Source organism: Leopardus geoffroyi, chromosome C3, assembly GCF_018350155.1.
Source record: "Leopardus geoffroyi isolate Oge1 chromosome C3, O.geoffroyi_Oge1_pat1.0, whole genome shotgun sequence".
Taxonomy (NCBI): domain Eukaryota; kingdom Metazoa; phylum Chordata; class Mammalia; order Carnivora; family Felidae; genus Leopardus; species Leopardus geoffroyi.
Window position 1 is genome coordinate 109,767,083 of NC_059338.1, and position 22,597 is coordinate 109,789,679.

Below are 22,597 nucleotides of genomic sequence, written 5' to 3' on the forward strand. Positions count from 1 at the left end.
TCAGCAACACAGACTGCTGCCTCTTTCATCCCTAAACCTAGGAATTGGCACAAAGTGGTCTGCTGTTAGAAGCCAACAGCCTCATCCCTGTGACACTCAACTACCTACCTTCTGTCAATGCCATTAATAAGTCTATGTCTACACTGGCCGCCCGGTGTTGAATCAGATTACAAGATACTTGAGCAATGGCTGTGTGTATCTATCCTACAAAACCCTCCAGGATGCTGGCAGGGCTCAAAAATGGCGATTCAAGAGTGACAAATACAACAAAAATATCAGAAACCAGGACTTTTCCATGTTCTCTCTTGCTGAAGAAAATAACTGAGGCACGGTTAGAACTGGGGTTCGACAGGAGGGGAAACACTACAGACAGTCCAGTGGAAAGAATAAGGCAACAGACACACTGCTGACAGCCACAATAAATCACATGATGGAGAAAAATAAGAGGCAATGCAGTACAGAGAACAATTTTGTTGGGAGAGCAGTCTCTGAAAAGAAGCAATGGGAAATGTCTCGATGCATTTAAAACGAGAACTGACAAAGCAATTCCCAAGCACAGAAAGCTCCAGAACATTACTGGCTGCATGTTGTACTACATGTGAACAAAAAGAAGTTCAGAAGAGGATGCAATAACCAAAGTTTTAAAGAGTTGAAAATGTCTTTAATTTTAGTTAGAGCAAAATGTCTAAGACCGCTCAGCGTCCCTGGCCAGGCCAAATGAGACAGCGCTGACCAGCACTGTTTCACCTTCAGCTCCAGCCTACGCTTGGGGGCAGAACAGTAGGTCAGAACCATTTCTGAAAATCAATGACAGGCATACCTCAGAAATATGTGGGTTCGATTCCAGATCACCCCAATAAAGCAAGTATCACAATAAAGTGAGTCAAGTGAATGTTTTGGTTTCCCAGTGCATGTAAAAAATTACGTTCACACTATACCAGAGTCTATTAAGTGTGCAAAGCACTATGTCTAAAAAATGTACATGCCTTAACTTAAAAAGATTTTATTACTAAAAACTGCTAACATCATCTGAACTTTCAGTGAGTTGTAATCACTGACCACAGGACTCCAAAAGCACAAATGACACAGAAACATAGATAAATTGGAATTCATAGAAATCAAAAGCTTTTGTGCTTCAACGGACACCATGAAGAAAAGACAACCCACTGAATGGAGAAAACCTTTCACAAATCATCGACTGATAAGAGATTTGTATCTAGAATATGTAAAGAATTCTTACAATTAATAATAAAAATGCAGCCCAGTTAATAAATGATCAAAGTTTCTGAACAAACATTTCTGCAAAGAAGATATTCAAATGGTCAATATGCAAGTGAGGAGATGCTCAACATAGTTTGCCATTAGAGAAATGCAAATCAAAGCCACAAGACATCACTTCGCACCCACTAGAATGACTGCAATAAGAAAGACTGGCCAGCGGTTGTACCAAAACCTGTGGGCCAGCACCGGCTCCTGCACCCACCCCGTTCCCCTGGCCCTGCCATGAAACAATGGGAGAGATGGTTCCTGGCAGGCAACCGCTCCCAGGGCACTGCACAGACAGCAGACTGAAACACACCCCATTCTTCCTCTGAAAAAGGCCTATTTACTTGTCCTGGAACTGCTCCAAGGGACAGGCTTCAGGTTTACTACACATCCAGAGGCTATATGGAAGTGCTCCCAAGCAATGTGGGCTTGGGGGATGCCATATATGCACTCTCCCTTGGCCTCACTACGGCTTGGTAGTACCATCCAGCAAACAGTTTATACACTTGTCTGGAACCCCAGTTTTTGCAATGTCACCAAGAGGGCGCCTCCAGATCACCTGGTCTGGAGGCCAGTAGGATTTACAGTTGTGGTCTTGTAAGTCTGTATATATTTGCATACCTTAAAAGCTGCTGCCTGAGGGACCAGCTCCCAATCAACCTGAAACTAGGTGCTGACGGAGGTCCCTCCCTCGGGAACACACAGGTCTTGGCATTCGCTCACCAACTGGGACCCATCAAGAACAAATCAGGCTGCTTAGACAATCACAAAGGTTCAAGAGACAACCAAAAGCTAGGGCAAGTTTCAACAATAAGTTTCATCTACACAAGACCACTCCTTCAAGTTAGAGAGGTGGCCGGTTCATCTAATACACAAAAACAAACACAAGAGTCAAGCACAATGAGGAAACAGGAATGTGTTCCAAACGTAAGAACAAGATACAACTTCAGGAAGAAACCTTAACGAAACAGAAATAAGTAATTTACCTGATTCAAAGAGTTCAAAGTAATGGTCATAAACATGCTCACCAAGCCTGGGAGAAGGCTGGATGAACACAGTGAGAACTTCAGCAAAGAGAAAATATAAGAAAGTACCAAACCGAAGTCACACAGCAGCAGAATACAATCACTGAACTTCTGCCACACGAAATCTTACACACGAATGTTCATAGTTAGTGGTCGCCTTGAGCTGGGGAGGTTGGGGATGGAGACAGAGAGTGACCTTTTCTGGGGGTAGAGTTTCTTTTCGGGGCAATGAAAATGTTCTAAAATTGATTGTGAAGAAAGTTGTACACCTCTGAATAATATTAACCACCATTATATTGCAGACTTTATTTAAAACATTTTTTAATTTTTTTTTTTATTTATAAGCAGGGGAGGGGCAGAGAGAGGGGGCCAGAGGATCCCAAGTGGGCTGTGTGCTGACAGGCTGACAGCAGTGAGCCCAACAGAGGGCTCGAACCCCAAACCATGAGATCATGACCTGAGCTGAAGTCAGAAGCGCAACCAACTGAGATACCCAGGCACCCCAAGTTGCAGACGTTAGATTGGTGAATTGTATGGCATGTGAATTACATATTAATAAAGTTTTGGTTTATGGGAAGAGGGCACATTTTAAAGAGTTTTTGTGTTTTTGTTTTTAAGAGAGAGGGAGAATGAGCTGGGGAAGGGCAGAGAGAGAGCAAGAGAGAGAGAATCCCAAGCAGGCCCCGCAAACAGCGGGGCTTGAACCCACAAACCGCGAGATCATGACCTGAGCCGAAACCCTGAGTCAAGTGCTCAACCGACTGAGCCACCCAGAGGGTACATTTAAATTCTGAGTCCTCATGCAAACATGTTGGTCTCTTTGTGAACCAGACTGCTCCGTTTCCTCCTCTGCACTCTGTTTTGAACGCTTTTTCTGGAACCAGGTCTCTCACACGTAGGCAGGAACGGCTTCTTGCCCCTCTTCACCGTCCTTGCCTGTGCGTTCCCATACCTTTTCTGATTATTCTCTGGTTATTGTTCTACACTGTAGGACTCCTGCTGGTGGGACCTCTGTACTAGTGTCTGTGGTCCCTGCCACAGGGAAATTCACGCGGCTTTACTATCAGAGTCTTGTGATGTTCTTGTAAAGGATGAAAGGCAAACATGCTTCATCACACAGTCTTTCCGGGGCCTTTTTAAATCTAAAGTGCCCCAGAAGTGGGCGAGCACAACTGCCCTTTGGGGTCACGGTGGCTGTTCAGAATTCTGCCCCCTATACCCAAGGCGTCAAAATTCTGTGGGGCCTCAGATTTGGTCACTGAGTGCTTTAACAGTACACTGATCTACCGGGAAGGGACAAGAAAGTTCCGAGGGGCAGACACATCTAGTAATTTCACTTTTCATTCACAGCCCTAGTGAATTAAGCTCACATAAAAGGAACTTGATCACAAGAATAGTACGAGCTAAGAATGCCATTTTTCTTTGGATTTCAAATTGAAGCAGAGGATTAGCTAGCCTCTCATCTTAGCTGCTCTTTAATCTTTCTTCAGAAATCAATCCTTTTATTACTGTGTTGCTGTTTTTTACCTATCACCTTTACAACCCTTTTTCTAGAAGTCAGGATGCCCACCCCCCAAAATTACACATTACAGCAGCTGGCATGTTGGTAGGGTTTTCTGGAGGAGTGACTGTCTCTCTCCTTGCACAGTCGATAGGAATGATTTTTTCCCAATGGGCTCCTCTGTGAGAATTGATCTGTGTGATGCTTCAGCCCCACTGAGTTGTTCTTCAGAATTTGCCACAATCGCCATGGGTGGGATTACAGGTGGTTTTCACCTCTCTGGTATGCTTATCTTATTCTTGTTCTAACAGCTACTTGTTCCTTCTATCTGCCAGACAAGTGCCAGGCAGTGAAGACAGAACACTAAGGAGGACAGACACAAACTCTCTATGAGCTTCCTATATACTGGAGGATTACAGACAAGAAAAGCGCCAGGAACCATGGAGTGTAAGATGTGCCTTGACTGGGTCACTGGATATGCTACAGAATAATACCTTCCAGACCAGTGGGTCATAAAGGCTTCCAAAAGGAAGTGATTTGCAAGGTGAGATCCAAATTATTGAATCCAAATTACTGAATTATTGGCTTCTTTTTTTTCCTTACAATACATTACTTACGTTACTTTTTTAAAAGCCCACAAGTTTACAATGTTCCCCGGTGCCCAAATCATACCTGGATTCACTATAGAGATGTCTAAGGAAGAAGGCTCTCAGGGATGCAGGTGATAGAGTGCATTGACTTCACAGGGCAGAAGAAAGCCTACAGCCCCAAGGGAAAGGACGGCTCTCTTCTGTCTCCTTCGATAGGCGTGAACATAGACACACGGACACAAGCTTCCTGGGGCAGTGGCAGGGAAGGAAGGTGAGTCTCAAGGCCTCCAACTATTCCTCCAAGATAGTACAAACCAATTACAGCACTGTTTTACTTACATACTAGTCTGAGTTACGATGCCTGAAATCTTAATATGCATATTTTCCTCAACGAGGATAAATCTGTGCAGTTTAAAATGGTGCCTAGGGGCACCTGGGTGGCGCAGTCGGTTAAGCGTCCGACTTCAGCCAGGTCACGATCTCGCGGTCCGTGAGTTCGAGCCCCACGTCGGGCTCTGGGCTGATGGCTCAGAGCCTGGAGCCTGTTTCCGATTCTGTGTCTCCCTCTCTCTCTGCCCCTCCCCCGTTCATGCTCTGTCTCTCTCTGTCCCAAAAATAAATAAACGTTGAAAAAAAAATAAAAAAATAAAATAAAATGGTGCCTAATTTCCTCGAAAGCAATTGCTCACTTAAGACAATTATCCACTCTGAAAGGCCCACCGCATTTGATCTTTCTTCCTGCCTGAATACATTCTTTAAAATAAGAATTAAAAGCTGATATTTGCAGAACATCTTCCAGCCTAACTAAATAGGAAATTGACAGCTTTCCTTGTGTAATGCAAACCTCAAGGTTAAAAGATCCACCCAAGTTTACAGCGTTCACATGGCTTTGCATGATGTGCTTTCCTTCTTGGGACGTATTCATTTCAGTTTGTGGAAATCAACTGTTGTAAGTGAAAGGTATTACAGAATTCTGAGCTTCTAGAGGTCTCAAAGGTACACAGCACCCACATACATGGACTCAACTGGCACTTAAATCCTGTCTCTGCCGCTAACACTAACCTGGGATCAGTTTTCCTTTATTTTGTAACATTTATTTTTGAGAGACAGAGAAAAACAGAGCATGAGCAGGGGCAGGGGCAGAAATAAAAAAAAGGAAGACACAGAATCCGAAGCAGGCTCCAGGCTCTGCGCTGTCAGCAGAGCCCGACGTGGAGCTAGAACCCATGAACTGCGAGATCATGACCTGAGCTGAAGTCGGATGCTTAACCGACTGGGCCACCCAGTGCCCCAGTCCTTTTCCTTTAAAAGAAAAGTCTCATTTCCACATCCGTACAAAAGAGATGAAGAGTTAGGATACGTAAAGTGCTTAGCAGACTGGCTGGCACATAGGAAGGGCTCAGTAAATGGTAAATGTCATTCCACCTGATCAAAAGATAGAAGCCACAGGGCTGGAGACTGATCGGATATGAGGAAACAAAGAGGGACAAAGCAGAGGACCTACATCTCAAGGAGGGAAGGAAGACTGGAATGGGGAGGCCACTAGCTGACACACGAGTCAACAGGCGCAGATCTGAGGAAATGGAGGCCAGTTTTCCACTTGGGGCACAGTGAATATGAAATAAGTCATCAAGATAGAGAAGACTGAGCATTGATAAAAGCAGGGTCAGAGCTGCTATGGAAGGGAGCTCTATGTAGAAAAGTGTCATTTTTTAAAATGTTTATTTATTTTGAGAGAGCATGAGTGTGTGTGTGTTAGCAGGGGAGGGGCAGAAAGAGAGGGAGAGAGAGAATCCCAAGCAGGCTGTACACTCAGCGCTCGGAGCCTGACATGGGGCTCAATCTCATGACAGCGAGGTCATGACCTGAGCCGATATCAAGAGCCGATCACTTTTAACCCACTGAGCCATCCAGGCGCCCCCAGAAGATCTACATAATTTTAAAAAGCCTGAAGTTAAAAAGAACTAAAGGAACATCCTGTGAAAGTATATTAATGGCAAAGCATCATTACAAACACATTCCTTTAGCCAAAATGAGTATCGGGTGAAAAGTGACATCACACAAAGGCCACCACACCGGGTCAGAGGGGCATCTCCGCCACACAGGACACAGGGTCCTTTGTACTGTTGCTGGTGGCCCAGAGGGCAGAGCCATTGTTCCCTTGTCTTCTTCAGGTGGACACCACACAGGGAAGCAGCTGGATGTCCCAAATCTAGGATCCCAGAATCTGGGAACTTAGGACTTCTTCAGGTCTGAGCAGGCGGAGTGGGAGTTGAGACTTCACAGCATCGGAGGTGGGAGCAGTGAGTAGCAGGCAAGATGAAGACCCATTCAATCTGAACCTTTCCTGAGAGAAATGTGGCTCAAACCTTCAATGCTGGCTAATCACGCCCAATCTCCCCGGGCTCACACAGTTCTCTTCCCAGCTCTCTTTGCTCTGTTGCAGCAATGCCCTTGGACGTCCTGGCACACGGCAAGGAATAGATGTTACGCTTGCATTTGCTGAGTTAAAGAGGTTCCCATAATAAGCTTACTTAATACACAAAAACCGTGTGTGTACCGTAAGTGACTTTTTAAAAAGCATGTGTAAGTTTTAGACGGGATAAAACAAACCAAACTGGAGTCCATTACACCGTTTTGAGCCCAACTCCTCATCCTGAAGCAGCAGCTGTTCCTGCTAATTGGGATCACATTGATGGGTGGATAGTGCTAAGGCTCTTGCCTTGATGTAATTTTTTCTGGGTTGGCCAACGGCAGCTTCTCTCTTCTGATGTCTGGGTACTCCAGTCAGCAAAAGGCATGCGTGGGCTTCTGGGCAGATCACAGGTCTGGCTGGCTTCCATAGTCCAGAGTCATTTGGCAGAAAACTTGGCCAGTGAGCAGAGACACTTTTAAGTGAATTCCATGGGTGTGGAGACATCCTTGCAATGCCTCCTTTTTCCTTCCCTTTTAGTACATGTGTCTGAGCTGCCAAAAAACCCATTTTACACAGCTACAGGCACACTGTTTGGTGCACGTTAGATGTGAAGGTGGGGAGTGCTACAGTGGCCTAGCTTGTACTTTATGCTGGCAGTGTTTCTGCAGGACTCTTTTTGATACCTTGGCAAAGACACTGCTCTCTCCCCTCCAGAACATTAGAGACTGTCTACATGACCAGCAGCCGTATTATTTAATGATATTTAAGTCCGTTTCCAGACAGGCTGCAAAAACTCACAGACTTTTTTTTTTTTTTTTTTTTTAAAAGGGAAATGTTTTCACAGTCTCATTAGTTTTCCTTTATCACAAAAGCTCAGTTTGCACAGCAGGATTTTTTTTTTCCCCTTGAATGATGAATATTTCAAAAACGACACATCCCTCTACGGGGACAACAACTTTAATGGTTACAGTCCATAAAGATGGTCTACTGAGATCATTACTAAGAAGTATTGCTGATTAACAAACTGAGAGTGAAGAGGAAAGACAAATGAAATGAGGTGTGGTTTGGGTGAGCAGTCAAACTAAAAATATTTAGGGCCAGAAAGACGAATAATTAAAAAAGAAAAAATGGGTGGGGCAAAAAGGATGGGAGGGGTAAAGTTTCTTGCATTCTCAGGAGACAAGACAGGGTGGAGGGCAGGGACAAGGACACCAGATTTGGGGAGGAGATGCTGCGTATGATGTTTGTGTTGGAAGAAGGGACAGGAAGGGGTGGGCAAGTCTGTTGGGTCTTAAAACTCTTCCATATGGCTGGGCATTCTGGAAATCTGACCAGCTTGTTCAATGAAAGCTCAGTTTGTAGGGCTGACAGACCACATCTAAGCTGAAAGGTGTTAAGTGCCCCGTTCCCTCTGGCCCAGAAAACTGACTCAAAACTCTCTACATGGGCTGCCTCTTGGTGGGTCCATTTGCACACCTGATGCTGAGCTGAACATTCAAGACCTGGGAATAAAGAGCCGGGGAGGGTGGTCGAGATGAAAAAGACAGAGGCGCTCTCATCAGTTTAGTGACTAAGAGGCGTACAGGCACGGGAACCGCGGAGGTAATGACTGCAGACAGCAAAACAGAGGAGAAAGAGGGCAGATATTAACGCTGGATCTTTTTTTTATTTTTTTAAATGTTTATTTTTGAGAGTGAGAAAGCAAGGGGCAGAGAGAGGGAGAGAGAGAATCCTAGCCCGACGCAGGGCCCAAACTTATGAACCACGAGACCATGACCTGAGCCAAAGTCAGATGCTCAACCGACTGAGCCACCCAGGGACCCCAAAAGTTGGATTTAAAATACATTTAAGAAAAGTATTTAACTAGACTGGCGATAAGATAAAGACACAGTGAATTGCTGGGTCACGGAATCTGCTCTTTAGAGTCATTTTATTTTTATTTTTCAAAGTTTATTTTGAGAGAGAGAGAGTGCAGGGTAGGGGCAGAGAGAGGGAGACGGAGAATCCCAAACAGGCTCCAAGCTGTCAGTGCACAGCCCAACGCAGGGTTCAATCTCACGAACCGTGAGATCATGACCTGAGCCAAAACCCATGAGTCAAATGCTTAACTGACTGAGCCACCCAGGCGCCCCTCTGTGGGGTCCAAACATCACAACCTCCCCACAGCGGAGTTGGGAGGACGATTCATTACCCTGCAGAGGTAACTATGGAGGCAGCTTTCGCGCAGCCTGGGTGATGCTGTGAGGCAGCAAAGGCCGCATGGCCAGCCCCATCGTGGATGCTCAGAGCAAAGAGATACTCTATGGTGTGGACTGAGGGTCACGCAAACAAGATCCGCTCTGAGGCTCCTACACAGACTCTCAAAATCAGCACTTCTCTCTGCCTGCCCATGTGTGCCATTTTTCATACCACCACCATTAGACAAAGAGCTGGAAAATCACAGGGAGGAACACGCAAACCACCATGACATGCCACGTGCCTTCGAGGGTCAGTGAAACTGCCAAGAGGCCTTTTTCCATTCCTAACACCTCTTAATATGATTAACTTAGTGTGAGTCTTCTGGACACAAAGCTTCCAGGAACAGCATTTCTCAGGGTGAGTTTATAAAGAACACTCACGAGATATACCAAGAGAAATCACCGAGGCTGATTCTCAGGGATAAAAATCTCCCCTTCCACCTCTCTCATTTAATCTCCCTTGGCATGGAGTAAAATCTGAACTGCTTATTAAAAGTACACCATGGACCTAAACAACCATACGCAAAACAGCCGAGCACGCGGAGCTCGGCAGAGGTGGGGTTTAGGAACGTTAGAAGCTCGGGTCATGGGGTGCCTGGGTGGCGCAGTCGGTTAAGCGTCCGACTTCAGCCAGGTCATGATCTCGCGGTCCGTGAGTTCGAGCCTCGCGTCAGGCTCTGGGCTGATGGCTCAGAGCCTGGAGCCTGTTTCCGATTCTGTGTCTCCCTCTCTCTGCCCCTCCCCTGTTCATGCTCTGTCTCTCTCTGTCCCAAAAATAAATAAATGTTGAAAAAAAAAAAATTAAAAAAAAAAAAAAAAAAAAAAAAGAAGCTCGGGTCAGTTTGGCTCCATTTCTCTTGGCCTAAGATGCTCTGATTTTATCAGCACTGAAATATTAAAAAATACATATGTGTGAAAAAAGCTGTAAAGCTGCCTCCTCAGGCCAAACTACGTGTGTCGGCATGGCCACATGTGGGTGGGAAGGGTCCCTAGGTACGATGACCACAGAGTCAGAAGGTTATTTTCTCAGATGTGGGCAAATGTCACTTTAATTGCAAAGTCTTCATTCACAGCACACTCAACAATGAACAAACAGGAGAACTGTGACTTCTGAATATATGAAATGTATAAAAGTCCCTTGAAATTCAGATAGTCGAGATACGAGCATTCCACAAGAAAAGCACCCTTCCTCATTTTTCTGAAGACCGTCTTATGTTTCAAAGATGGCAAGGCATACTCAGAATCTCAAAACAGTAGGATGTTCCTTGCAGGGAGAAAAGAAGAAAATCTTGTTTCATACTATTAGGCAAATACTTAACGAGAAGGGTCCTGGGTAGGGATGGGAAGCCAGGAGGAAGGAAGCACCAGATACCATGCAAAACTAAACAAATCAGTTCCACCTCTGTAACACAGATGGGACATGCCACTCCACGACCCCCGACACGGGGTGTGCAAGAACAGCCATCGGATCGCGGCTGCCGTCACTGGCTGGGATTGCTGAAGGGTGTCAATTTAGCCCATGGACAAAATCCTTGAACAGCAGATACAAACTGTCACTGACTTTAAGTCAAAAAGAATCTGAAGGAAATTCTTGTTTTATTTATACAGATATGGACTCCTATTTATCTAATTAGAGCAATGATTACACAGTTGACATTCCTGTTCCATAAGGGTTTGTTCAAACACTGGAATGGCTTAAGAAAAGCATCGTCTAATTTCGATTTTATTTTACACTTTGAAAAGAGACAGAGGGAAGACAGAGAAAAAGGATGACTAATTCCCCTCGACTCTGGGGCCCAGCAGGTACAGACTTCTCTGACTCCAGGTTCATCCACACTGCTGGGAAGTTTCAATGTCTAGGGAAAACCAGGGAAGACTAGGTAAGCCCGCTGCGCCCCACCCCTACACAAAGAATTCTACAGTGAGTCTATCACAGTGCTCTAGCTGAAGCGTATCTTTAAAACTAAAGAGGGATTCAACTGAACATCTAAATTTTAAAACTGTAGCGTTTCAGCAACAAATAAGCTCAGAGAACTCAACCCAGAAGTGAAATGAAAGAACTATTGCTCTGACGTCTGAAAATCAAGCCGCTGCGCTCAGCTCTGCCCCACTTTCAGGTTTAGGCAGACACATAAGGGGGTGGTGGCTCCTTGGACGCGCCATTCACAGTGGCATCGTCGTAAGGGGGTAACAGCACCTGAGAAGAAACAGAGAAGACGAGGGTTAGTGTGTAAAGGTGCACATACATTCCCCTGAGCTTTAACTTTAAAGGAACTTTCATGCAATTAAACATTTACCATAGCCGGTACCAAAGATCAACTTGCCAGCAAGTGGCTACCCTTCGATGAGAGACTTTTTCTTTTTTTTTTTTTTTTTTTTAATTTTTTTTTTCAACGTTTATTTATTTTTGGGACAGAGAGAGACAGAGCATGAACGGGGGAGGGGCAGAGAGAGAGGGAAACACAGAATCGGAAACAGGCTCCAGGCTCTGAGCCATCAGCCCAGAGCCTGACGCGGGGCTCGAACTCACGGACCGCGAGATCGTGACCTGGCTGAAGTCGGACGCTTAACTGACTGCGCCACCCAGGCGCCCCGAGAGACTTTTTCTTAAGGAAGAAAATGGGAAGAGACTTTTGGCCCTTCTATAGGTTCTCCTAACCCTGTTCACATGTGCCTGGAGGGACACAGGACTGTGTCGCTAGGACTAGGAAGCAGGCGACTGTGGCTCTCCAGAGCACGAAAGGCTTCTGGGTGAGTTCCACGTGTGCACACAATTGGGGCAGGCACCTAACTGACCACAGGAGCCACACTCATGTTTGAGATCAGCCACAGTTTACCGGCACAGCCGTGGTAAGTTACTTAACCTACATTTCTGCAGCCATAATAGGTGGATACCTGAGGTCTATAAAATACCTAACACTGCTTGACGCACCCCTGAGATGGTGGATGTTATCTGTCAATGGGTGAAGAGAAATAAATAAGAATAAACACTCATGTTGATCGACAACCTTTCTGTTCACATTTCAGGTACAAAATCAAGCACTTCTAATTGTTCATGAGCTGTCAACATAAGAAAACACTGACTGATTTGGGGAGTAAAAAACCAACCAGGGAATAGCAACTCAATATAATTAGCCTTGATTCAATCAACTAACATTTATTACGCACCTACTGAATGACAGGCATTGTGGGTACAAGATAATTAAAATAAAAGACAGTCTGTGCCTTTAGGAATTGAGAGATGAGATGAACGAAAACCTTACCCACCTCAAGTGCTTTGTGGAAAGAGGAAGAATATTCATTCACAAATGGAACAGAACAAAACAAAATTATGGACATCACTTAAACTGAAAGTAGTAAATAAATGTAAAAGTCAATTTCCTGCCTTTTCATTTATTTATCCCTTTAGCTTCCATAGGGACATTAAAATTTTCTTTTTAAGTTTTTGTCACACCCCATTCCCCCAATACCACATACAGGCACACTCTTCCCTCTCTTAACACACCTGATTGCTGATTTTTCTCTTCTTCTGGTCTGGGAGCTCCTCTTGAGGTGCAGCCCTGTCTCACTTAGCCCCAGAGATGGCCCCAGTCCCTATTCGCTAGTAGGAACTCAGATGTTTGTAGAATAAATGATGGAGGCATCCCCTGGGCTGGCCCTGGGAGAGTCTGTATGGTACATCAGAGGGAGAAGTGCAGCCGGGCATTCTAGGCAGAGGACATCTACACTGGCTAGAGGCCAATTAGGAAACTGGAAACCACCCAGTCTTTTGAACAGAGAAAATTTCATAAAGAGTCATTAACAGAGGACTGGAGGTGAAACAGGTAAAATCAGGCACGATCAATGCATGGGTATGAACAGGATGTTAAAGAACGCACACGGAAAACTCCTTTAGGCCTCTCGGGAGGATACGTGGCATCAGGCCCAGAGCAAAGAGGGGGTGCTGCAGGTAGACAGGTAAGAGCATCGGCAAAGGGAGGAAACCTGAACGTAGAGTACCTTCTGGGACCGGAAGGAAAGACGGACAAGGGTCAGAGCATGACCGGAGCCCTGTCTTTCACGAGCAGGCACTTTACTCCCAGTAACTGGCAGGAGCATCTTGAGGAGGGATCCTAAAGGTCTCGGCCTAACGTGGGAGAAAAGTGTACTCTCTACAACAAAGCCACAGCTCCGCTCCCTGTGTCTGCACATAGGTGTGTGTGTGCGTGTGTGCGTGTGTGCACATTCGATGTGGCTACTTAGAACCGGTGGCAACAGCTGGGATCGACACTAAAAACATTTACATTTTCCACGACTGAGCTTCAGCATGATGCTCCTCGGCCTCATTAAATAACGAACTGGTTCCTATCTATCATTATCCTTGGAGAAATTATTCTAAAACACAGCAGGGCTACTAAAAAAGGACTGAAATCAAGCCATTGTATCCAATTAATTTTCTTTCCTGAGCAAAACACAACACTCAGATTCTCCAAAAATGTACACCAAAGATTAAACATGAAATTAAAAAAAATTTTTTTTAATGTTTATTTTGAGAGAGAGAGAGAGACAGCAGGAGAGAGAGGGAGACACAGAATCTGAAGCAGGCTCCAGGTTCTGAGCTGTCAGCACCGAGCCCAATGCGGGGCTTGAACCCACGAGCTACGAGATCATGACCTGAGTCAAAGTCGCCACTTAACCAGTTGAGCCACCAGGGGGCCCCTGAAATTTTTTTAAAAAAAGAAAAAAGTACTGTAACTTTGTAATTTTGTTTGTCAAAATATACCTACTTTCACATTAAGTTTGGCAGTTTGTCACTATTTCTTGTGATTTGTCTTCAAACTTGTATTATTATTATATTTTTAAGTTTATTTATTTATTTTGAAAGGGACATAGAGAGTGCGAGTGGGGGGAGGGGCAGAGAGAGAGGGAGAATCCCAGGCAGGCTCTGCAGGCGGTCAGTGCGCAGAACCTGATGCAGGGCTCAAACTCATGAACCATGAGATCATGACCTGAGCCGAAATCAAGAATCTGACATTCGACCGACTGAGCCACCCGGGTGCCCCTCAAACTTGTTTTACAGTTTCATTTTACAACAGTTATCTTCACATCCCAATATTGGCCTTTTGTCTCAACTATTCCCATTGCCTTGGACCCTTCATCCAAAGTCAAGAGGCCTGGTGACAAGTTTGCCCTTTCAGCGGGGCTCGTGACAGTCTCACCTATCCTCACGTCCCCACAACCACACTGAAGATGGTCTTCACACAGTACCTCACGCTCTTTTCACTGAAAGTCATCCAAATGGAATCAGTTTTACATTCTGAAGGGATAGTGTCATTTTTTTTAATCGAAATGACGTTAATATTATTGACAATTTCAAGGAAGGGTTGGTGACATGGGACTGCCATACTGTTTCTATTACAGTCTGACAATGCTGACTAAAAACACTTCCTGTTGTCCTTTTCTTCTAAAGATCAATAAAGTACTTAGAAATCTGAAAAAATAACTGTAGAGTCAATTAAGATGGAACATGCCAATTAAGATGCCACATAACAAAACTGGTTGAAATCCAATTACTTTGACATTTTTAGAAGTTGGCTTTTAGTTAAACTCAGTCTTTCATTTTTAAAAATTTAGTCATTCACAATGAATGACTACAAAAATAATCTCTGAGGACTAAGAATATAGGTCATGTCCTACTTCAAACTAAAGGCATTGCCTGGAAAACGGCAGCTGCTCGACGGGTAGACAAACACAGAGACGTTACAAATCTCAACCACAGAGGACTTTACTTCAAGCAATATTCAATCTAATGAAATTCTAATCTAAGTACAGTCCCTTGGAGTTTGTCTTAATAGGAGCTCAACCACAGGGTGACTGTGTGATCGTGTCACTTTCTTCCATGCAGAGGGGAAAATCCCTCTTGCCAGTGACCCCAGAAGGCAGCTGTTCACTAGGAAGATTAGAGTCTGTGTGTCTGTAGTGTCTCTTTCGTTGGGAGTTACCTTGCTAAGTGACACTGTGCTTGTGGGAAAGCAGCTCCCCGGTCATTGCAGTTCAACACAGCAAATACATCAATACATAAAACAGTTGGAGGGAGAAATAAATTAACACCAAAGGTCAAAAAATGTAACACAGAAGTGATTTCATAGAAGGATTCCATAAATCCACAAGTCATTAAAATTTGGGAAATGAATTCATTCCATCAAATACTAAGAGATGATAAAATGGTCGAGAGAAAAGAACTATCTATTGGTAAAAACAGGAGATGTTTGGGTACTATGGTTAGAGTTGGACTTCAACCATAATAGTAGAGCTTAGGCATTAAAAGCTTACATGGAACTCTACAGTTGTCAGCTTTACACACACACCTCCCCAAAGTATTATATGTAAGTTACATACATGTCTACAGACATTCACAAAATTACATGCCCAATTTTGTGTTTTGGGAAGAGTGTTCAGAGCTTTCATCATGTGCTCAGAGAATCTTCCCCGGAGATCTGGGGGTCAAGACCAGAGATCAATATGAGGTACAAGGTAAAGTGCACCAGAAGGCTGCTTGCTGGTCCCTGCATCCTACCAGGGCAACGTAAATTAAACTGAAACCAGTGACCAGGACGATGGCTGTGTGGCACCTTGTCCACGCTGGGGCAGGGGGAGGAGAAACCCTAGGAAAAAAAGAGAACTGACAGATGACCTTACACAGTCAAAATACTTGGAAAATACTATTAGTAGGTAGTTGACAGATCTAATAGCCACACAGAAAGGATGGGGGCTTAGGGGTTTTTTAGGAAAAAAACATGGCAGCTGAAAAAACAAGGCAAATGTTTACTGGGAAAAAACAAAAACTATACAAGAAAATGTATACCACAGAGCTCTGCACTGAACAATATTCACGTATGTGCATCATCCAAAGTAAACACTGACTGATGGCGGCACCAGAAAATCTGATACGACTGTACGAGGAGGACAAGGGAAGCAAGGAACATGAGGAGGAGAGTGAGAGTTAAATCCTATCCAACAACAAGAAGTCAAAAGAGATCTTGAGCAGATGACCAAACAGCAAGGTAGACACTGTTTTAAAATACAGAGGTAAACACTAGAAGAAACGAGAAAAAGAGTCTGCAGCACTTACTGCTGGGGTAACAGGCAAGAGCTGGGCAGGATAAGTAAGAAAGCAATCTTTCTGTGCAGGATCTTCAGCTATGTATATGTAATACTATGTTAACAACACAAATAACATTTAAAAAATGAAAGAGTAATCATGGCAGCGTTGAAGTCGAAGTCCGTCATCAAGGGGCAACTTTCAACCTGAGGGTGGTGGGCAGGCTAAGGGCTGCGTCATTCCTCCTGGCTGGAGGCAAGTTGTGGATTTGACAGGAGCTTCTGCAGGGGGCCTGGAAGATGAGCTTGACTGGCCAGATCTGCAACTCTCAGAGCAGGGAAGGGTGGGAGGGCTTGGACCCCAGCAGTACAGACACTTAACAAAGCAACTGGGGAGCACCGTGCTGGCTGAAGTTATTACCTCAGGTGCAACATGCTCCCACAGAAAGGGTGATCAGGACCAGCCCCCACACCCACCTGAGACCCCCCTCCAGTCCTGTGAGTCCCAACCTCCACACCAGAACATAGTGCAGAGCACCCCACACTCCAAAGAAAACTAGAGAACTATGGTGCCCTGAGGTACCCCCAAGGAAACAAATGTGTGCAACAGGAAAACGAACAATTCCCTCATTTACCATGTTCTTCCCGCTACTCATGCCCAGGTCAACAGCAGCCCCGTATCTGACCCCACCCTACCCTACCCCATCCCATCTATTCCCAGGATTCCTGGCATAGCGCGCTCATTACCGATCTGACTCCTTCTTATGATTTTTCTCTCCTGGAACGCTCCTTTCCTATCACTCCATACAAACCCAAACAACCCCAGGCTCATGTTAAATTCACTTCTAATATGGAGATCTGAAATGTTCCAGCCTCGATTACACTTCTTCTCCACTTAATTATGCTGTACAATCACAGTACAATAAGTTCTTGAGATAAAAACACCACAATGATAGATTTTCGTATTCTTTATAGATGATATGAAGTCGTAAGAACAACACTGGAAATGGCAGTAATTATAATACGACCCTCTGAACTCAAACCACAAAATCACTTTCCTGAAGCACTTATGTAAGTTATCAATTGTATATTATCTTGTACTATTAATAGTCTCATATACACTTACCTTTCTCCTCTCCAAAGAGTTCCTAAAAAGCAGGAGTCTCACACTTCTGTATCCCTCTCTCAGAGCTTGTTCTTAGACAAAGGGGTATTCAAATGTGAGTTCTATCACTTAGTTGATGTGTAGCCATGACCATATTCTAGAGGCAATATGGCGGTGGATAGCCATCAGGATCTGATATCAGACCCGGGTTCAAATTCTAGCTCTGTGATTTATGATCCTTGGGTTATGAAATCTACCTGAACTTCAGTCTGCAGATCTATACAATGAAGACCACGACAAGTTCCCTTTGAAAGGGTGTTATAAGGATTTAAGGGAGTTAACATAATGCTAATGTGCAGGACAGGATTAGCATTTGGCTGCTCAATGAATGGCAGCGATTTTCCAACTACAGCCAGACAATTGAAACAGTATTATTTTATCTTAAACTAGCTCACCTACGCAGCACGCTCTCCTCAGGAAAGTGACACCAGTAAGCCCTCTACTCACATCGTTATTTCCTTGGGTTAGAAAAGAAGTTCTCTCTTCCTGCCCCAGCTCTGGTGGTTGCAGAGAGTGTTAGAGGCTAAAATTGAAGTTGCTCTGGGCCCTGCTTGTTGAGGCAAACAGATGACTGGATAAATACCCATGAGGGAAGGTCACTGAACCAATAACCCATCTGACATGGACCCTCTCTCAAGAATCCTGAAGATATTCCTGTTCTGGAATATGGAAGGATAGTCCTAAGGTTGTGCCGAGAAACTCCTTTGGAAACAAGCCAGCTCATGATTCCTTTTACCTCAAAAGCTAGGAGCAGACAGTATACTCATCTCCCCCTACTATAGGATTTGCCGTCCCCACACCTCCCACGTCCTCCTTTACCAAATCTAAACAAAAGTAACTGAATGATGAGAAAAGACACTATTTGTCCATGAAAAGTGGATGCCATTCTTACTGTAAGAGATGTGGGCATATAGTTATAATTCTAAAATCCACGGCAAGGTTTGGTTGAAAACACCATAGCCAGCACTCACGCCTTACCCACGTACATGGGGGCACCTATCAGAGGGCATCTGGGCTGAAGGCAGAGATGATGATGGGCTGAAATGTGGAGCAGGATGGCCTATGTCAACAGCAGGGGTCATCCCGGGAGGGGGGAAAAGTACACACAAACTGCGTGTCATGAAAGACCCAGGCACACCCAGGAAGGTTTAGGTAGTTTGCTGCCTGGAGACCTGGGTGCGTGAGGTGGGATTACAAGCGATGAGTCTGGAGCTACAGGCGGGACCCCAGCTGGTCTTAGAAGCAACGGCAGGGAAGTGGCACCTTCTTTCATAGAAACCAGCAGTCCTCGCCATTTTGGGGAGGGGGGGTGGATATGGGTCTCTGGTAACTGAGGAGGCACAGATTGTTTTTACAAAATCAACCACCCTCCTCTCCCCACAAAACATGAAAAAGCCAAGAAAATACCACTGTGAATTTAGACTTTTCTTGTTTTGGCTCCTCGGGGGAGGGAGGGGGTGGTTTTCGTGAAGGGGCCTGGTATTTGTGAAAGCACGACAGCTCACGAAAGCGAGAGCAGCCGCTGTTGACAACACATCAGTTAACAGTCGCTCAAAGCTGCTTCACAAATAAGATGGAGTTGGCAGGACGAAGTTAGGATTCCGCTCCCTCCTCTCGTTTCAAGGAAATACTAGAATGCGTGCAGCTGAGACTGAGGTTATTGTAGGGGTAAATCCTGAATCTGTTCCTATTTATTAAGAGGGAAACAATACCAAACCACCCCACAAGTCACAAATAGCCATCACACAGCAAAGTGGAGTAACCCACAGTGGAGAAATGTTGCAGTAATAATAAGTGGCACAGAACCCCCTGAAGACTTAAAAAGATTTTTTTTAATGTTTATTTTTGCGCATGCACGCGCGAGAGAGAGTGTGAGCGGAAGAGGAGCAGAGAGAGAGGAGACACAGAATCCGAAGCAGGCTCCAGGCTCTGAGCTGTCAGCACAGAGCCCGATGCGGGGCTGGAACTCATGAACCAGGAGATCATGACCTGAAATGAAGGTGGACGTTCAACTGACAGAACCACCCAGGAGCCCCTGAAGACTTAATTTTTTGTTTTTTCTTTTGGAGAGAGTGTGTGAATGTGTGAGTAGGGGAGAAGGGGGGGGAGGAGGAAGGGGAATAGAGAGGGAGAGAGGGAGAGAGGGAGAGAGAGAGGTGGGGGGGGGGGGAGAATCTTAAGCAGGCTCCATGTTCAGTGCGGAGACTGGTGCAAGGCTTGATTCCACGACCCTGGGTTCACAACCTGAGCTGAAACCAAGAGTCAGACACTTGTCCGACTGAGCCACCCAGGTGCCCCCTATGAAGACTTTTAAATAAAGGGTTGACAGATCAGTTTTATGATTTACATCAGTCTGGCAGCAACAGAGAGAAGAAAACTGAAAAGTAGAGCTGAAAAGACTAAAGGACTAATCGTAACAAGTTTAAAGATGACTGGCCAAGGTGACAAGGTAGACATTGCTACCATTCACTGGAATGGAAGAAAAGCAGCAGATACGGAAGAAATAGTGTGAGCTCCGCAGCGTGCTCTTTTGTGGAGGACAACTGGACGGTTGGGGGGATAGGCACGGAGCTGGTCTGGTTCACATCACCTAAGTGATTTCCACCAAATGAATAAAAAAGAGAGAAGACAAATGATTTATTAAATGTTTTTCCATTCATTTCATCAATGAGTGTTGGTGCCGCTGTGCGCCAGGTACTGAGGATACCGCACTAACTGAACCATACAAGGCCTGAACCAGCAGACAGCTCATCTGCTCGCCGAGGGGGGCTGATGAACAGAATTTATTTTCCATGGGGAAGAGCTTCTCAACCAGTATCCATTCACAAGAGTGTGCCATACAAACACTGTTTCTTCCTGTTTGCCACCGTGTCGAGAAGCCTGAGGCCCGCTGGGGTAGTGGCTAAGAGCACGGGCTGTGGGGCAGACCATCTGGGTCTACCAGTCCCAGCTCCGAGGCCTTGGGCCGGCCACGTACCTCTTAAAGCCCTACTTTTCTCCATCTATAAACAGGGGCCATAACAGCGTTTCTCTCACAAGGTTAGCGAAATAAATAAACCTCAGCAATGTGCTTATTAGTACATGGAATGTACTAAGGCTCAACAAATCACTTTATCCCACGCAGTTTTGAAAGGATGTTGTGGCTTGCAGTATTGGTCATACTGCAAAATAAGACAAACGAGTGTTGAAATGACCTAGAAATAAGACAAAATGGAAATTAATTGGGTCAAGAAGTTTTTTTTCCATATATGAATGGATAGATAGATAGATACAGAAAGAAAGGAAAAGAGAGAGAGGGAGAGAGGGGAAGGTGTGTTACTTTTTTCTTTTTTTTAATTTTTTAATGTTTACTCATTTCTGAGAAGGAGAGACAGAGTGTGAGCGTGTGCAAGCAGGGGAGGGCCAGAGAGAGAGGGGGACAGAGGATCCCAAGCAGGCTCTGCATTGACAGCAGAGAGCCCGACGTGGAGCTTGAACTCACAAACCATGAGATCACCACCCAAGCTGAAATTAAAGTCAGACGCTTAACCGACTCAGCCACCCGGGAGCCCCTACTTTTTTGTGATAGTAAACTACAACAAGACTTTATGGAGCCTGGATGGCTCAGTTGGTTAAGCATCCAACTTCGGCTAAGATCATGATCTCGTGGTTCGTGAATTCGAGCCCCCATCAGGTTCTCTGTTGTTGGCACGGAGCCCTCTTCAGATCCTCTTCGGATCCTCTGTCTCCCTCCCTCTCTGCCTGCCTCTCTCTCTCTCTCAAAAATGAATAAACATTAAAAAAAAAAAAAAGACTTTAGGGGCACCTGGGTGGCTCAGTCAGTTAAGTGTCCAACTTCGGCTTGGGTTGTGATCTCACAGTTCGTGGGTTCAAGCCCCGCGTTGGGCTCTGTGTGGAGTGTGGAGCCTGGAGCCTGTGTTGAGTTCTGTGTCTCCTCCTTCTGTTTCTCCCCAACCCCTGCTCACTCTCTCTTGCAAAAATAAACATTAAAAAAAATTTTTTAAAAACCTTATGGAATAAATCTTTATGTAAAAGACAGTGGGTAATATATACTAACACATAATAGCTTTAGCTACTATTTTTCAAGGCTTTGTGACTATTTTGCAAGCAAATTATTCTTTTATTGATTTTCTACTAGAGTTTGTAGAAAATGTAAGCTTGATTTAATCTAGAGGCAAAACAACAAATAGGTGAGAATTAAAACTTTCTCAGGAAAAAGCTGTCCTTTACAAACGCCAAAGGGTTAGGTGCTGTTTGTGAACCCACCTGCAGGAGAAAAAGCTCAACTCTGAGATCTACCAAGGCCAAAAGCTGGGATTCTTAAACTCCCCGGGATGGTTCCAACAGTTGTCCTACAAATGCCTAGAGAACTTGGCTTAAACTTCCACTAAAGCAGAGGTCTGTGAACTACGTGGGCCAAATCTGGCCTGCCACCCGTTTTTTGTGTGGCCTATAACCTATGAATGGTTTTTACATTTTTTAACGGTTTAAAAGAAAGAAATGCTTTGTGATCTGTGAACATTACATAAAATTCAAATTTCAGCACCCATAAATGAGGTTTTATGGGAACACAGCCATACTTACTCATCTACGTATTATCTACAGCTGGCTTCACACTACGACAGCAGGGCTGAATCGTTATGACAGAGACCATCTGGCTCACAAAGCCGAAAGTATTTACTCTCTGGCTCTTTATAGAAAGTTTGCCTTTGCCCGTACTCAGGAAAAGCATTACCCTGATTTCTGCCCTTGGAAGACAGAATAATGTCAGATATGAAATTACACAGCCTCAAAACAATCTCAGAATTTCGAGGCACTTAAGTCTTCCAAAGGTCCTTTTAAATTAATTCCAAGAAGTCAAAATATTTTCTCTTCTTCACCATTTCTTACATCCCACATGGTCCACAATGTATCTACAGTTACAGTGTACCTTGTTTAAAACAGGCGGCGTGTCTTACATTGGCCACACCATATCGGCCTGTTTAGACGAGATTTTCCTTACTCATGCCAAACAGGAAAGGGGAGACAGCTGGCTTATGAATCTTCATGATTAACAGAAATAACCATTTGGGCATTTGGGATAGGGTCACCACGGACATAAAGTCTGGGCTATTTTTAAGGAACCTAGATTAGCTGTTTCCAAACTTTTTTAATATCCTCACGTATGATATAAATAAGTAAACATACACATAATCACATTTTTTACCTCTAAGATACACATTTTCATACATTTTAACCCCTGAATGGAGGCTTCACCTTGTAATCGACAGCACCTTACAATAAGCAGTACCTGAAATAATGGTGCAATTGACAACTG

General features: G+C 44.6%; 1 protein-coding gene across 1 annotated transcript in view; it reads right to left on the reverse strand.

Moving 5' to 3' along the window:
- Positions 1–10,053: 10,053 nt before the first annotated feature.
- LAPTM4B (lysosomal protein transmembrane 4 beta) overlaps positions 10,054–22,597 on the reverse strand; it is a 79,043-nt gene continuing 66,499 nt past the window's right edge. Inside the window, exon 7 of the mRNA XM_045454121.1 lies at positions 10,054–11,232. Coding sequence (XP_045310077.1) covers positions 11,155–11,232 — 78 coding nt within the window. The 3' untranslated portion in view covers positions 10,054–11,154. The remainder of the gene's footprint in view (positions 11,233–22,597) is intronic.